At 44.1% G+C, this 18,610-nt stretch overlaps 1 protein-coding gene across 2 annotated transcripts in view; it reads right to left on the bottom strand.

Moving 5' to 3' along the window:
• Positions 1-18,610, bottom strand: part of abi3bpb (ABI family, member 3 (NESH) binding protein b) — a 47,072-nt gene that overhangs the window by 28,286 nt on the left and 176 nt on the right. For both annotated transcript variants that reach the window (XM_078291171.1, XM_078291172.1), the window contains exons 2-4: positions 7,176-7,355; positions 299-367; positions 36-168 (exon numbers count right to left, since the gene is read on the bottom strand). In XM_078291171.1, coding sequence (XP_078147297.1) covers positions 36-168; positions 299-367; positions 7,176-7,341 — 368 coding nt within the window. In that variant the 5' untranslated portion in view covers positions 7,342-7,355. The remainder of the gene's footprint in view (positions 1-35; positions 169-298; positions 368-7,175; positions 7,356-18,610) is intronic.

Below are 18,610 nucleotides of genomic sequence, written 5' to 3'. Positions count from 1 at the left end.
GTTTTCTGTCTGTAATGAGGTTACTGTGCTCTCACCCGTCCTCCAGACACTCGTTCATGATGTTTCCTTCGTAGGGCGTCTTCAGGAAGTTTCCCCAGGACAGGAGCACCGCCGTCGGGCTGATGGAGCCGATCACCAGGTGGAGAGGCTTCTCCAGGTTCACCTTCCCTGTGGAGGCGGACAGACAGATGGAGGGATGGATTAAACGTCCTGGGAACCCTAAAGGACTCCATCAAGACCCACTTGGGTACAACTGAAATATCCCACTATCCTGCATGATGTGGAGTTTCCTCCGTACCTGTGCAGTGTTTCTTCACGTCGTTGGTTGGGATCGGCTGGACGGCGACCAGGTACTTGGGCTCTGCATCTGAAAGAGCAGAGAGAGGAAGAGCTGGATAAATGTTGATTCATGAAACATAAATGTTTTGGAGATGGTGTTTGGTTTGGTTTCACGGTCAGGAACGGAACATTTGGAGATGATATCCTAATCTTTTGAGAATGTAAACAAACAATTTGCATCTGAGGACTGTGGTGAGTCAGTCCTCTGAGACACGCTGGTGATAAAGAGCAACATAAATAAACAAACTTGAACTTAAACTAGACGCTTTCCTGTTCCTCAGAACCGTGTTTGTGCCTCAGTAGCTGCTGCCAAGCTGCCTTTGAGCAAGGCATCAGCCCCAAACTGCTGAGACAGCAGCTGAACTGACCTCCCAGTGGAAAACAGCAGAAAACACACTTAAAAACAGCTTAAGATAAGGAAAATGCTACTTCTACTGCAACTAGTACTACTACTGATACTACTACTTCTTCACCCACTACTACTACTGACACTACTACTACGACTAGTACTGCCTTTTACAAAGTGGAATGACAATATTATATTTGCCCCTCTGTGGCTCCATTTTGGATAATAATTCATGACAATCTGGAAACTGTGTTTAATACAAAAATACCTTTTAACTTCAAAACACTGTATTCAGGGGGAAAGAGAAGAAAAAAAGAAAAAATCCAAGGCACTCTCCTCTGTATAAAGTTAAAAACACTGTATCCGATAAATATCTGTGAAGAATACTGCTGGTGTCCTGGTGTAAAAAATCATTAACTAGGATTTGGCTGAAGTCAGAAACACCCTATGAAAATGACTGGGTGGATTTAGTGTATAGTACATTTATAATGGAGACGATAACTTTTAATGTGAGAACTTAGAAAGATAAATTTGATGAAAACTGGGGGAAAATGGGTTAATTATGTTCCACCTTTACCACCAGACTTTGTATGAAGAAAGTACCTTTTACTGCAGTTATGGACCTTTGTCTTTAGTGGTTTTATTTTTCTTTAAGTGTCTTCTTCATGCCATCATTTTGCACTACAAGTGTCTTAAATAACTTTGTACTTCAAAATGAATAAAAAGAAGAAAAAAGAAAGCACAGCAGACCACAGCAGGCAGCAGAGGCGTGGCCTCACGTGCGTCTGTCTGCTGTACGTCTCCGCCGCAGGTCAGAGGATGACAGGGGGAATGTCAGGAATGCCGGAGTTTGTTATGGAAACGCGAACGTTTCCCTGCAGAGAGGTGATGTCACGGCCGGTGCCGAGCGCCCGCCGACGGGCCGAAGCACACCGACACGAAACAGACGCACACATGCAAACCATTAACGCGCTTCTCCTCTGGATCGCGGCGCAGGGAGTTTAAACCGAGGCACGCGGTCCGGAGTCTCAGATCCAGACCGCGATGAAAGTTTTCTGCCGCACTGGAAGACTTCAGACCGGCGCTGGACTTTAACAGATTTAAAGGAATAATCTGCTGCATTTTCATATAAATACGAAAATGTTCTGCTCTGACTCAGCAGTGATGTATCCAGTATCCAGTTCATAAAGCTTAAACTAAAACTGTCCAAACAGACAGTGGAAGTGATGCGTTTTATCTTTCCGGTTTGTTTGGAATCAACAGAAAATCCAAGCTCCGCCCACACTGTTTGATTGACAGGTGATCTGTGGGAAGAGCAGCAGGAACACCACAATGAGGCTGAGGGAGGAAGATGGAGACTGGACTTTCCTCTTTCAGTTTGCAACAGCAACACTTTGATCTTTTTGCTTCAGAAGAGTACTGCAGCACACGAGACACCCATAGCCCTTCCCAGCATGCATTTCACGGGCGGCGACAGATGCTGCGGGACGTGGCCAAGCTCAACGCCAACCCAAACAAGAACAAAATTTTCACAGTAAGATATTACGGCACAGTAAGCGGCTTAACACACTTTTCATCAACAACAAACAGAAAAAAACTATAAAAACTGGTAAAACACAACAGGGAAGAAAGTGAAATGCAAAGCAGAGAAGAACTCTTTGGACTGTAATTAAGACGCTATATAAATAAAGTTGAAAAAGTTGAAAGTGACAGCAGTTTACTAACTCACAGAGAGGTAAAGAACATTTTAGCTATTCTTATTTCCTGTTATGGTAACAAATCCTCAACCAGGCAATCGCCAGGACAAGAACGGTCAAGAAGGGCGAGACTGGGCGAGAGTTTGAGTCGGTCCATCTGGCTGTTTGGATCGGACAAGCAGAGACACCGGGGCCAAAAAGTACATCCAAGAACTTTTTTATTCTGCCAGGAGAGAAAGAAAGAACAGGATGTGATGGGCGAGGCACCCGGTGCATTATGGGTTAGATCCCTGGGTGTTAACTGGATTAAGAATAAAGCCCAGGCTCTGGGAGGGTGTGGGCGAGGAGGCCTGGCAGGTGATTGGCTGGCAGAGCTGCGGGGGGGGGGGGGGGGGTGGAGGGGGGGTTAGTGACCTGTGGTGTGGTGGAGCGGCGAGCTGCCAGCCAGCGGGCAGCGATGGACATGACATCATCTGTCTCTCTGCTGCTAAGCAACTGACAGGCAGCTGATGGAGACGTGCACTGTAAAAAATTATATTATTATTATTATTATATTCTGCCTTAAAATTAAATCTGTGAGTAGAGCAGACTGGAGAATTGTGTTTTTTTTTTTGTCAAATGAGGATTTAGGCTTGAACACACAGACTGAGAATGTAGAGTAGAATAGAATAGAATCCTGCTTATAGATATTTTAATGAGAAAAAGTTGCATATTGCAGCTTTAAGAATGAATATGAGGATAAATGAATTGTTAAGATTAGGACATTTTTTTGCAGTGAATTGTAATGAACTCATTGGTTTCTCTGTTGGCTAAACAACACCAAAGGCTGAGATTTAGAGGAGGGTGTGTGTGTGTTTATGTGTGTGTGTGTGTGTGTGTGTGTGTGTGTGTGTGTGTGTGAGGGGCTTCAAGAGCAAACCAAGTCCTCTTCACTTCTTAACCCAGATTTTCATTTCCAACACATCTTTCATCTCCCGACACGTTTGTTTGTGCACATGTGCAGCGACGGCTGCCTGCTCATACACAAACATCACATCCCGCCTCGGTAAATATTGATGCATGTTTTTCATTTACGTGTGTCATGCGCTCTGGAAGCCCCGCCCACACGGGTTTACACGACACTTTAAATGCATCCATCACTTAACTAACTGCTAAACACACCAAGGAAACAACAGGATTTACAGCAAGCGAGAGAGTAAGTATCTCACTCCATTAGCTGATTTTTGAGGTATTTTAAGATTTGAAGACTCAATACTGGACTACAGGACTTGTTAAGATGGACTGAATGATTTTTTTACAGTGAACGGGTCGCAGGTTTTCCCTCGAATGAACACCGAGTCTTTTCTTTTCTTTCCTTTTCAGCAGGGAGCCGCCTGGTCCTGTCCGCCGCTTCATTCTTCTTCTTCTATCACTTCAAAGCTTTATCAGTTGACTCTGTTGCTTTTGGGACCTTTGCCCGTTACATGCGGGAACATGCCCCCCCCGCCCCCTTGCCCCCCCCCCCGCCCCCCTTCACCTGCCGACCCTCATTAATCACATCGGTCCCTGCCGGCGGCGTTATTTGTCGAGGCTAATTGTGTCAGCGGCCCGCTCTCGCTGCTGTTGTTCCACTTCTTGGAAATTTGTCATCGGGCTTCATTTGTCTTCGACCGGCTGCCTGCAGAGCGGCTCAGATCCCGTCTGCAAACACCGAGCTGTAGGAGACGGATGTGCTGAGGAGCTGAGGAGCTGAGCCCCAAAAAAAAACAAAACCCACAGGTGGACAAAAGCTCAATTTATGGCTTTCATCAGAGCACAAGTCTGCAAAAATGTCATGTGATCTACATAGGAATAGGAATGAGACTGCAGGAAAATCTTTAGTTCTGACTTTCCACACTGTTATTTTCAACTGATCAGGTCGGATCTGCGTCGGTTGCCGTGGTAACGACGTCGGCGTGCGTAGGTACGGTAACCGATGGCGCGGTTTTCAAATACAGAACCAATACAAAAAGCTGCATATGCATAATGTGAGTGTGTCATCTTTGCCGTCATGCCGTACGACATCAGCAGCAGGAGGAGGAGACTGATACGCAGCCATGTTTCTGCTGGGAACATGCAGTCTTGGCACTTTGGCGATCTGGATGAGACTCCATGTTTTTTTTGTGCTGTTCAGACTTGATAAAATCAATCTGACTCCAATCTGGAGATGACAAACATCAGATTTGGGCCGGCAGTCTGAACAGAGCCTGAGACTGACAGCGTACCGGACGTTATCTGAATCCCGCTGTAGAGAAACCGACCCATCTGCAGCTCGGTGCAGGTTTCTGTCACCCGGTCAACTCTTCTTCTTCTTCTTCTTCTTCTTCTTCTTCTTCATCTTTGTTCTCCTCTTAGACATTTTACCATCTGTGAGATAAAAGCCGAACCGCTGCGCTGGAGTTACAGTGAACCGGCTTGTTAGATCACATCTGCTTTTTAGGTTTTTGGTGTCGTGTCGAGCGGAGAGACCAGACCGACGCTCCGACCAGACGAGCCGGTTCAAACCCCAACCAGCTCCAGACCCTGACCCCTGACCCCCCAGTGGAGGAGAAAAGACAGTTTCCCCCGTTTCCCCGCTGCAGCCACGTCTGTCTTTCATGTGGCCGAAGCACCAAACCGCCGGCAGCAGCGGTGGATTTGAAGAATCAACATTGCGGTCAAGAGAGAGAGACAGAGAGAGAGAGAGACAGAGAGAGAGAGAGAGAGAGAGAGAGAGAGAGAGAGAGAGACCACTGATGATGACGGATGGTATTCAGCTGTGGGTTTTTAAAGAGGAAGGTAAACACTGTGTGAAGTGTTTTGGTGGAACTCCAGCTCTCTCTCTCTCTCTCTCTCTCTCTCTCCCTCTCTCCCTCTCTCTCTCTGTCTCTCTCCCTCTCTCTCTCTCTCTGTCTCTCTCCCTCTCTCTCTCTGGATCTTCGGTAAGAAACTCAAACTTCTTCAAGAGGAAATCCAAGGAAAAAGACGCCGTTGCAGTCCCGCCCACACTGTTTGATTGACAGCTGATCTCCAGGAAGTGCAGTGCAGAAACCAAATACTAAAAAAAACACCACAGCAATGAGCGCTTCGCATCAAAAATAGAGACAAAATCAAACTAGAAGTCTCTCAGCGGAGCTCAAATCTCCACCATGCACTGTCCCTATTACAGTAAATAAAACTAAAATCATCTCATGGCAGAAATCCCAGATCCAGATCATCAAACTAAACCTGATCAGCTGATCCTGTCGGCCAAATTTCAGCTGAACGGACAGACGGGTGGAAAAGACGCAGTAAAAAAAGAGTAAAATGTAAAATGTAGTTTCAGGGAGAAATGCAGACTAAAGACTTTAAAGACTTCCTGGAATGAGGGATTTTAAATTATATAAAAAAAAATGGTGATGATGGATGGAATTCAACAGGTTTTCTTCATGGTGTGTTTCAGTGTGACTCTCTCTCTGTTAACCCCCTCTCTCTCTCTCTCTCTCTCTCTCTCTCTCTCTCTCTGTTAACCCCCCCTCTCTCTCTCTCTCTCTCAAAACATGAAACAGCATCATAACTTTTCCCCCGGTGGATCAGACTTGGCGGAGCTTCAGACGGAGGAGGATCCACCTGCTGCTCCGCTCTGCTCTCTTCTCACGTTCTGCTTCTCCACACAAAGCGCCGACACAGAAAGCGGCTTACAGTAACGTCCGGGTCGTTTGGAGCGAAATGGAGAACGCACGCCGTTTCCCACGGGTCCGCGGGGCTTCTGGGGCTCAGGTCAGCGGCGGAGGTTTGAATACAAGACAGTAACACCAGACTGACAGAATAATGTGAAGCACTGGGAGACAGTTTCCAGCTGGAGGGAAAGAAATCATGAGATAGATAGATAGATAGATAGATAGATAGATAGATAGATAGATTGAAGATAGATAGATAGATAGATAGATAGATAGATAGATCGATAGAAGATAGATAGATAGATAGATAGAAGATAGATAGATAGATAGATAGAATGATAGATAGATAGAATGATAGATAGATAGATAGAATGATAGATAGATAGATAGATAGATATAATGATTGATAGATAGATAGATAGATAGATAGATAGAATGATAAATAGATAGATAGAACAATAGATAGATAGATAGAATGATAGATAGATAGATAGATAGATAGGTCAATAGAACAATAGATAGATATAATGATAGATAGATAGATAGATAGATATAATGATAGATAGAAAGATAGATAGATAGACAGACAGATAGAATGATAGATACATAGATAGATAGAATGATAGATAGATAGATAGATAGATAGATAGATAGATAGATAGGTCAATAGAACAATAGATAGATATAATGATAGATAGATAGATAGATAGATAGATAGATAGATAGAATGATAGATAGAAAGATAGATAGATAGATAGATAGATAGAATGATAGATAGAAAGATAGATAGATAGACAGACAGACAGATAGAATGATAGATACATAGATAGATAGAATGATAGATAGAATGACTGACAGATAGAAGGACAGAACGACAGACAGATAGGTTGATAGAACAATAGATTGATGGATAGAATGATAGATAGATAGAATGACTGACATAGAATGACAGATAGAACGATAGATAGAATGACTGACAGATAGAAGGATAGAATGATAGATAGATAGAATGACTGACAGATAGAAGGATAGATAGAACGATAGATAGAATGACTGACAGATAGAAGGATAGATAGAACGATAGATAGAATGACTGACAGATAGAACAACAGACAGAACGACAGACAGACGTCTCACCCATCTCGGTCTGGTAGGGCCGGCCGTCCTCCGGCAGCTGGATGAACTGTCTGGAGAACATGCTGCTGCCGTAGCCCAGGATGTATCCCTCCAGCTTCACGTCCGGGCTCGGCCGCACGAACTTCATCACGATGGTGTCTCCGGTGGCGTTGATCCGCACCTTCATGTTCTGCCTCCGCACTGTGGGGAGGGAGAGACGGGTCAGAGGGAGAGACGGGTCAGAGGGAGACGGGTCAGAGGGAGACCTACCGCTGCTGCCGCTTTACACCGCCATGTAGGAAGTTAAAGTAATAACCGGTGATAACTCAACAACCTGTATCCACTTCATAACGCTTTTCCATTGCGTTTTACATTTCCGGTTTGCTTGGAAACAATAGAAGAAGAAGAACTGGGTAGTTAGCGTGAGCGGCGATCGCCACCATGGCTGAACAGAGTCCAAGCCCCGCCCACACTGTTTGATTGACAGGTGTGCAGAATGAACGAGCGCTTATAGCAACAAAGATGGAGACAAATACAAAAAAACAAAATAATAATATTGTGGATTGGTTCTTTAAATATGTGAGGATTTCATTTCCAAAACACTTCAGACTACTTTAAGGAAAAAAATACAGAAACTCCGCCCACACTGTTTGATTGACAGCTGCTCTGTGGGAAGAGCAGTGCAGAAACACCACAGTGATGAGTGCTTCTTCTACGCATAAAATGTTGGAGAAAAAAACAGAAATTGTGTTGTTTTCCATCTTATATCTGCATATATACAGTATGTGAGACAGATTTTTTTAAAAATTGGGAAAATGACAAAAATGTAAAATGTAGGTTTTTTGTCCCAAAATTTTGCAAAAGGGAGGAAATTTTGTAAAAGTGTCAAACATAACAAATATCTTGTAAAATAGAGAGTTATAGAGATATGTATAAAGAAAATAAAACTTTCTGACAATCTGGAAATAATTCTCACAATCTTCCACATGTTTCTTTTATTTTTTTTCATTATTATTCCTCCCCAGCATCCCATAATTGCAGCGCAGCCCCGTACAAATTGAGCGTTTCATTACCAATTTGAGCTGCAATTAAGAAGTTCTGGTCAAATTAGAGCAAATTGCAGGTAATTGCATGAGAAACACTTTGCTTTCCCTGTTAGCGCTGAAGCTAATCCGCTAGAACCAGACTGAGGACACATGGGACATCGATCTGGGGAAACAACATGGAGTTTAAACTTCTGTGTCCAATACTTTCTGGCTTTTTTCACAGTGTTTTTGCTGAAATCCAGCAGGTCTGGCTGGTTAAATAAAGAGTCTCAGTGTCTGATCCGCATCGCTCTCTGAACCTGCAGAGGAACTTCTGACATTTCTTCTGTTTGAGCAGAAAGTCAAAATGTCAAAAAGTTGGCAGAAGATTTACTTTGGCTGAGAGAGACATGAAGGAGAGAGGGAGGATAATAATACTACTACTGATACTACTACTACTGATACTACAACTACTACTACAGATACTACTACTACTACTGATACTACTAATACTACTACTACTACTGATACTACTAATACTACTAGTACTACTACAACTACTACTACTGATACTACTAGTACTACTACTACTACTACTACTGATACTACTAATACTACTGGTACTACTAATATTGATATTACTATTAATACTGCTACTGCTACTACTAATACTACTAGTACTACTAGTACTACTACTACTGATACTGATACTAGTAATGCTAATAGTACTACTAATATTGATATTACTACTAATACTACTACTTCTACTACTGATACTACTAATACTACTAGTACTACTACTGCTGCTACTGATACTAGTAATGCTAATAGTACTACTAATATTGATATTACTATTAATACTACTACTACTACTGTTACTACTACCACTACCACTGCTGCCACTACAGTATTAATGCTAGGACTACTACCACCACTACTACAACTACTACAGTACTACTATTACTACTACTACTATTACTACTGGTACTGCTACTAGAACTACTACTACTGCTACTAGTACAACTACTACTGCTGCAACTACTACTAATAACAGAGTTACACAGTGCTCATGTAATGTAAGTACTTCCAACTGATATAATAACAGTACTTTATATAATAAATTCCCAAATTTCCCCTAGAGGATCAATAAAGAGCATGGCAGACATGAAGGTTGAAGAATAGTAAAAGGTAAATCCAACAATGTTATTATACGAAGGTAATTTGTATGAAAGTTTTCAGTCCAGTATACTGTCCAGTATAAACACAATACTGTCATACAGGTGTATTTATACCTGCCAGGCCACACCCATCACCTGTTACTGTGTTTTAAGAGCTGATTTAACAGATGACTGGGACTTTTCTAGCCTGAGCTTCTTCAGCAGGGCGTTTCACCTGCCTGAGGATCCCAGCATGCTCTCTGCCTCAGCATCCCAGCACGCTCTCTGCCTCAGCATCCCAGAAGCCGCCGAGCCTTAAAAGGCTGAGGAACGTGTTCTCCGGGAGGTTCTCCAGGCTCTCTTCAGGACCGGCCTCCATGGTCCTGGAGCTCGTCTCTCTGCCGGACCGAGCTCTTTAAGCCCAGAGAAGCTTCCCCCTGTTCCGGAGGTTTCCCTCAGTCCTTCAGGAACGTGACTGATTGTGTCGGGTTACCCGGGCCGTTAAAAGCTCGTGAAGGAAAGAGCTTAAAGAGCCACATGAAGGAGCGGGGGAAGGTTTAGAGGAGCGTGATGTGACAGATCCGTGTCATCACGCACATCAATCATCCGCCTGCTCGCGTTCAGGCACAAATCCTTCACCCGGGCCAAAACCACAGCGCCTCGGTTGGGATTTAACAACCGGCCTAATGAGTCCGATACAAAGAGCAAACTCAGGATGAACCCCGGTCTCGCTGATGGTTTCATTATGTACGAGCGACCCGGGCTCTTTAATCATGGGAAAGTGTCGGATAAACAGCCGGCGTGCAGTTGATGTGGAAACTGTCAGGGACTGTCGGTCTGGAAGGCCTTCAGGGGCGGCTTGTTTTGCTGAATCAGCGATGTTACATAACTCATTTCCATAGCAAAGCGTACACAAAGCTCGGCGGGTTCGGCTATTGTTTCAGCCGAGAGGAAAGCCTTGAGGCCGGAGGAATTTAATTTAAGTTTAGTCTGCTGTCGCTCTGCTTGGAAACTAAGAAAGAGCGTCAGGTAAAAAAAACCCAACTCACTTTTCTCCCTGGCTGACTCCTTCATGTCTTATTTCTTCCTCTAGCACTTCTTTATCGTACAGGATCGTTCTAGGGTCACAGGAATATTTTGCTGTTGTCCTATGAAAACCTCGTAATTCCAAATTTAGTGATTTTCATGATTGATTTTAACTCCAGTTGAAGGATCACCTGGCTCCTTGGGTTTATGAAACCATTTCAAAACCCAAAAATGCCTTTTGTTCAGTCTAAAGTCAAGCCTGTTTTGTTTAGTTCTTGAAAATGACGATTTGTATATTGTCTCTGACCTTTGACCTCCTTGCTATTGGCTGCTTGTGATGGAGGAACTGAAGCTTATTCTGCTGTTGGCCTCGTTGGAAAGTCTCTCTCGATAAAAGCATCAGCTAAATGACTGAAATGTAAAAAGGATTAGAGACTAATGACTAGAATGTAAATGTAAAGGAAGTTTTTACCAGGTTCAAGTCGCAAAATTTTATGTTTGAATACAAGTCCATTTCTCTATTTGACCCAAACGATTTCCCAAATATTGCCGGATATAAAATAGCAGCAGTAGCTTACATTAGGCTTGCTATTTGTTAATATTAAGACTTTTATTCCAAAATATGAAACACCAGTTTTGTCGGAAAAAAGTTAATACCTGAAGTTCATCATTCAATATCTCTAAAATGTAGAAAATTCAGTCTGTGAAAAAGTTCCTCATTTTGTAAACCAAGGATTGAAGATACCTATTGTTCTGTAAAAAAATGCCAGAGTTTGTTTTAATTTCTTTCTTTTAATACTTTTTTCAAATTCTGTAAATCTCATTTAGGAACAAACTCTCCATATCTTTGTTTTTAAGACCATTTCCTGCGTTGGACGATGTTAATGAACTCTCCTGCAGCCTCCAGCCGGACCGCTCCACCGGCTTCAGGCACGTTAAGGCCGTCTTTTAAAAGTTTAACAAGTACAGAATGTCTTCGGCCCCTCTGGGCTTTTTCAGGAACTATAAACCTTTTTATTTTTCCAAGACTCGGAGGAGCCGTTGACCTGCCGTCACACAAAACCACGGCAGCCTGTTGAGCAGGATAACGCTTCGGTTTAGCGCTCAGAGATGTTTCTTTTACGCCCGAAAACAGACGGTTCAATCTACTGAAACGAGAGAGGAAAGTCAACCCTGCCCCCAAATCTGCGATGTCATACCGACATACAGCTGCACAGAGAATGAATATGAAAAGATTGAAAATGTGACAGTAACCAGGATGATCCTCTGAGGCCACGTGAGCGTTTTCCAGCCCCAGAACTGAGAGCGTTTCTGTAATATAAAGCTCATTTGGATGTGAACGGTTACACAAACACGCTTTCAGTCTGCAAAGTCCGTCTTCCAAACATGAAATCCCCCATAAAGCAGATCCAGGTTGGACATCAGTCTGAAAGTCTTAATTCTCTTGTTGAATTGATCATCGTCTTAAAATACTGACCGGAAGATTCTGTGGCGTGTTGCGGAAAAATGCCAAATTTAGTTATTTTCATATTTTCATTTGAACTGAAGGTTTCTGTGGGCATCTATAGGTAGAGCCAGTCTTCTGATGCTCGGAAAACCCATTTCAAACCCAGCATGAAGTCAGTCTGGTTTCTAAAATCCGTCAACTTTTTGAAGATAAAACGCTTTGATCGGGCAGCGGTGATGAGAAAATCCTTAAATTGAGCGGTATTGCCCTTTAAAGGACTACACAAGAGATTATTGTATTGATTAAGCAAATACTTTACGGGACACGCCCCACTGTACCAACGCTACATTTAGTCATTGCTCATATTCTAATGCTGAACTGTGTTTTCAGTTGCTCTGCAGCCTCCGGACGCTGCATGGTGAAGCAATCAGGCGTAATTAAGCATTAAAGCCGTCGCTTCCAGCCAATAAGGATCTGAATAAGTCAACAGAGCTGCGAGGAACAGCATGTGCCTGGATAAAGACACGGAGCGAGCGGGTCGGTCCGTGTTCTAGGGGGGTTGAGGGGGTGCAGGATTTTCCGAGAGACACATTGTGTTCGCTCCTAAGCACATCCGTCTTCGGCCTCTCCAGGTTTCCTTTGGGATGTTTGTTTTGCAGATTGCGCTGGCATGCTGCAGGTCTTTCAGACGGTGTGGGAAAAGCCTACAGTGTCTTTGGGAGGTGGGGTGGGGGGGCTGACATGGTGGACATGTGTAATCATGCAACCTCATTCTTGGCAGCGTTGTTTCAGCCGTTGAAAGCGTTCCAAGAGCAGCTGATTGAGCGGCGGGGTAAAACTCAACATGAAGCCCATCAGCAGCGTCGGTCTGGTTCCCGCCGCCTGCAGATGAACGGCGGTTTTTCCCCCGGAGCGGCTCGACGGCGGCGGGGGAAAATCCTTTCTTCCAGCGGCCTGGCTAACATCTCTCTTCAGTGTTTCAGGCAGACAGCTGCATCTGTTGTTCTTGAGTTTTGTCAGAGCGTGGACGATGTACAGGAGGCGTTTTTTTTTTCCCCCCCTCTGTCTCATTTTATTCACTTGTTGGCCCAGAAATCTGCTCAACGTCAAAACACTCTAATATGAATCTAATGACTCTCATTTGTTCTCATACACTGGATAAAAATGTACTTAAACTCACATGTTTCAACTCCAACAGCAGAGCTACAGTACATTCTGCGGCTTGGTCCTAGTAAATGCCACAAAGTACCACAAAGAACCAAAAAAGTACCAAAAAACACAAAGTACAGCAAGCTACCACAAAGAACCAAAAAAAGTACCACAAAGAACCCAAAAAGTACCACAAAGAGCCATAAAGTACCACAAATAACCAAAAACATAGCACAAAGAACCACAAAGTACAACAAACTACCACAAAGAACCAAAACAGTATCACAAAGAACCATAAACTACCACAAACTACCATAAACTACCACAAAGAACCCCAGAAGTACCATAAAGAACCATAAAGTGTACCACAAACAACCAAAAAAGTATCACAAACTACCACAAAGAACCAAAACAGTATCACAAAGAACCATAAAGTACCACAAACTACCATAAACTACAACAAAGAACCACAAAGTGTGCCACAAAGAACCCCAAAACTACCACAAAGAACCATAAAGTACCACAAACTACTATAAACTACCACAAAGAACCATAAAGTACCACAAACTACCATAAACTACCACAAAGAACCACAAAGTGTGCCACAAAGAACCATAAAGTACCACAAAAGAAGCACAAAGCGTGTCACAAAGCACACAAAATGGTACTTTGTCATACTTTGTGGTAGTGTGTGGCTCTTTGTAGTAGTTTGTGGTACTTTGTGGTACTTTGTGGTACTTTGTGGCAGTTAGTACAGCTCAGGACAGAGTGACATCACAGTCTGGCATCCAGCGACTCCCTGGTTTCCCTTTATTTACCGACTCAGGACGCACTAAAAAACTCAGATCCTAAATTTCATACGACTGAGGCTGAGTACATTCTGCCACAGCGGACTCTCCCATGAATCTGCTTCTGAGCATGCTCGTTCCTCAGGTGAGCAACACACACACACACACACACACTCTGGACTCAAAACGAAAACCTCCGACGTGTCTTAAAGCTCCGGACAGCCGGGGGTTCGAACCGACTTGGAGGAAACGTAAAGCCGGGTCTCGCCCCGTCTCTCCGGCCTCACGCACTCTGTCTTCCCGTCAGATTTAGAGGCGAGTCCAGACCTCAGCCTCTGCAGCTCCAGGCCTTTCCTCCGAGGATTAAAACGGTTGTGTATCGGGGACAGAAAGCGCTCTTTAACAGACTGAATCATGAGCACAGAGAGGACGTCGAAAAACCTGCAACCCGCCACTTTAAAGCCACAACAGAATGACTTTTTCACCTTGTTTGCCAAGTTTCCATATCATAATATTCACCTTTTTCTATGATGGATCAGCTCAATGGCACTTCTCCAAATTTGACAGCGTGTGTGAGTGTGTAAGGTGTGTGTGCGCTGGTACAAAACATACGTGTACACATGTTGAAAAGGCATACACACAGCACACATGATCCGACGGAGGTTCACCACCAGTCACATTCACAGAAACACGTGCGTACGATTACTACAGAGGGTAATTCCAGTTCTGCCTGCAGCCACTTCTGCCATTAGCACCATGGGTGGTTTGTTACATGATGAGTGAGTGAGTGTGTGTGTGTGTGTGTGTGTGTGTGTGTGAGACATTCCCATTCTCATTCATGGCTCACACACTCTTCCAGCGCTGCACTCGCCTTGTCACTAAAACCTGAAATTTCGATACTTGCAAATAATTGACTTTGTTGCCTCTAGAGGGCGTAAACGTGCGAATTGGAAGAGTTAGAAGAAGAAGAAGAAGAAGAAGAAGAAGAAGAAGAAGGAATAGCGGAGCTGCAGTTTGCACATTTCCCACCCGGGGACTTTGCTTCTCCAGAGTCAGAGACAAATGTAGAGACTTTTTCGGACCAACGTTAAAGTGTTGGTGACAGATACGCACCACAGGCTGATGAACGTACATTTGCGATACTTTTGTCTAATCCGAAGAGGTCTGATCGCCTCATCAGCGCTTCCCATACACACACAGTGTAGGAGCGGGGTCGCTTTAACAAATATACTCAAGTCGCTGTCGTTGGGTTCGTATCTCCAATCGCCAACTCTTTAGGAACTACGAAAAAACAGACCTGCTCTTAGCTTGATGGAAATTTAAATGTGTTTTGAAATGGTTTCGTGAGCCGAAGGGTGGTCGAATTTTCTTAACCAATAGAGAAGCATGTGGAGTTACTTAAAATATGAAAAGCGCCAAAATTGGAGTGACGGTATTTTCACCTGACAAATTACCGTATGACGTCATATGGCGACTTCTAGCAACTTTTTGAGTACTTTCCTCACTTGACAGCGGACTGCAGCATCGTAAGAGAATTTTTTGTGTTTTTATTTCTGGTATTTTTTAATTCTTACATACTAACCTATCTTTTTGGCTCAGTTGAGGTTCACACCATGTGACTGCGACGTCCTGGGCCCGAATTCGATGATGTCATCCATCTCTCTCTCTCTTTCTCTCTCACAATCTTTCCTGTCTCTCTCTCTCTACTTTTAACTATTGAATAACGCAGTGATAATGCCAAGAGTCTGCAGGCTGTCACTCCAAACCGAACACTTGGCGGCCTCATGGCGCACGACTGACACGTTCATGTGCTTCGCGGTCGGAAATAAAAACAAACACGCAGGCGAGGAAGCAAAATATCGATATTGTTTTGTTTCTTTTGACGGCTTCAAGGCCAAAACCCAGCGAGACGCAACAGTCGAGTTTTGGATCGTAATTTGGAAAGTTTGTTAGTCGACAGACACGTCGGCCGAGGCAGCTGCGGCAAAACTGGACCGATTCCAGCGATGAATTCGAGAATTCAGATTTCCCCCGACTTGAGAGGCGTTCAAGTGCCGCGTGTCCTGCCGGGAAAGTCGTACACCGGATAAACCCGACAGCACAAACCACACCAGGTGATTTCACTCATGAATTGAATTTGACTCGAGTGAAAACCTGCAGTCTGTTCGTCACTCTGTGGAATAAAGTCACTCTGTGGAATAAAGGCAAGAAACGGCCAAAAAATAATCGCAAAAAAGAAAGAAAAAACAACAACTCTGGATGTGTATTTCTATGGCTGTAAACACAAGTATGCAGAGGCAGCCTCTCTCTCTCTCTCTCTCCCACACACACACACACACACACACACACACACACACACACACACACACACACCATCATTACCCGCCTCAGACAGCAGTAAAACCCCAGTTTGAGGGAACATGAACACAACAAGGCGATGGAAATAAAACCTCACACTCTCCTCCCTCTGATACGTCTCTCTTTCATCTTTCTGCTAATGAGCTTTTTACTGGTTTTTACTGGTTTCACTGGTTTATCGGGGGGGAAATCCACTGGAAACACACTGAGGAGCGCTCCAGACTTTACTGTGTGTTTCTCACAGGGAGGAAAACCCCAAACTGTCACGCTTAATGCTGGAGACTCACATTACAAACGGCTGCTTAGTAGTACACGTGCACACCAACGTGCACACACACACACACACACACATACACATGCATGCAAACACATACAGACACACAAATTCCCACATACTCACTATGCACACACACACATACTGTAGACACATACTGTACATGCATGCACACACACATTTATGCACACATGCATACAGACACATGCACACACACACACTTTTGCACATACAGACACATGCACAAACACATTCACACATGCATGCACACACACCTATGCACATTCTCATACCAACACACACACACACACACTTTGTACACACACACACATGCATGCACATGCACACACACACACATATGCACCTACACATACTCACACTTGTAAGCGCTCACACATATTCACACATGCACACACACACACACATATGCATACTCATACACACATATACACACTTTTAGCCACACACACATGCACATAAACAGACACATGCACACATACACACTTTTCCACGCACTCACCATGCACACACACACACACACACACTGTATACGCACACAGTTGCACATGCAAACACATGAACAAACTCTCTCTCTCTCTCTCTCTCTCTCTCTCCCTCACACACACACACACACACACACACACACACACACACACACAGTAATCCCCTGATAACAGCTGTTTCTGGAGCAGAGCGGTGTGAGGAACCTGCCAGCGGGACAGTAGCTCGGTCTCTGAGGATGAGATTAAAACCAGTAAACAGCTGGATGTTTCCAGAGGTTCTGAACCGGTTTGAGTCGGCCGGCCGGTCCGGACACACTGAGCCGCTCCGGATCCGGATCTGAATCTGAACCGGTTTGAGTCGGCTGGCCGGTCCGGACTCACTGAGCCGCTCCGGATCCGGATCTGAACATCTGAGCAGGAGGGAAGAGGGCAGAGGGCTCTCTCTCTCTGTTTCCCTCACCGCTTTCCTCTTCCTCACACCTTTTCTCCAAACTCTCTCTCTCTCTCTCTCTCTCTCTCTCTCTATTTCTCTCTCTCTCTTGCTGTCTGTCTCTCTCTCTGATTCCCTCACCATTTTGCTCTTCCTCACACCTTTTCTCCAAACTCACTCTCTCTGTCTCTCTCTCTCTTTCCGTCTCTCTCTCTCTCTCTCTCTCTCTCACACTGTTTTCCTGTTCCTTACACTTTTTATGTCTCTCTGCTCAGAACAGAGTCCAAACACTCTCTCTCATTTTCTGTCTCTCTCTCTCTTTCCGTCTCTCTCTCTCTCTCTCTCTCTGTTTCTCACACCGTTTTCCTCTTCCTTACACTTTTTCTGTCTCTCTGCTCAGAACAGAGTCCAGAGTCCTCTCTCTCTCTCTCTCTCTCTCTATCTCTCTCTCTTTCTGTCTCTCTGTTTCCCTCACGTTTTCCTCTTCCTCCCACTTTCTCCAAACTCACTGTTTCTCTCTCTCTCTCTCTCTCTCTCTCTCTCTCTCTCTCTCTCTCTCCCTCTCTCTCTCTCCTATAGAATCTGTTCTTGGACGCTCTCTGAGCCTCTGACTCTCATTTACACATCGTGAAGGAGGGGAATGTGTTGTCTTACATAACTCTATTAAAAGAGACAGAAATCACAAGTTGTATCATGAATATAACTTGGGGGTGGGGGGGGGTTCGACCCAAACATCAAACATATGCTTTGTTTTGCACGACAGCTCTGCAGACCAGGACTGCAAAAAGTTCTGCTGCAGCCCGGAGCAACATGCAAATTCACTTCATCACACATCCGAACAACACTCACAAACACACACAAACACACACAAACACTCACAAACACACACAAACACACACAAACACACACAAACACTCAGAAGCGACTGACATTCTGATATTCTCTGCAAAAACGTTATTTTTTAAATGACATTCTCTCTCCTCACCAGCGGCTCCTGCTGCCACAAGATCAGGAATGTTTGAGCAAAAGATGCCGACTCAGCAAACGGTCGCAAAAAGATTGCACCAATCACACGAATCATCACACAGAAACCTGCTCAGCATCTTCAGCCTCAGGCAAGAGTCAGACTGCATTCACACACACAGAACAGCTGTTTTAACATGTTGCAGATTGCAGATATTATCATCTCTGTTACAGATATCATCATCTCTATTAGATATAATCATCTCTGTTAGATATAATCATCTCTATTACAGATAAAACGATCACCTGTCTGTCTAATCAGGGAGAAATCAGACT

This window comes from Centroberyx gerrardi, chromosome 21 (genome assembly GCF_048128805.1).
Source record: "Centroberyx gerrardi isolate f3 chromosome 21, fCenGer3.hap1.cur.20231027, whole genome shotgun sequence".
NCBI lineage: Eukaryota > Metazoa > Chordata > Actinopteri > Beryciformes > Berycidae > Centroberyx > Centroberyx gerrardi.
The sequence above is the reverse complement of the archived record's forward strand: the minus strand, read 5'-3'. Positions and strand labels throughout refer to the sequence as shown.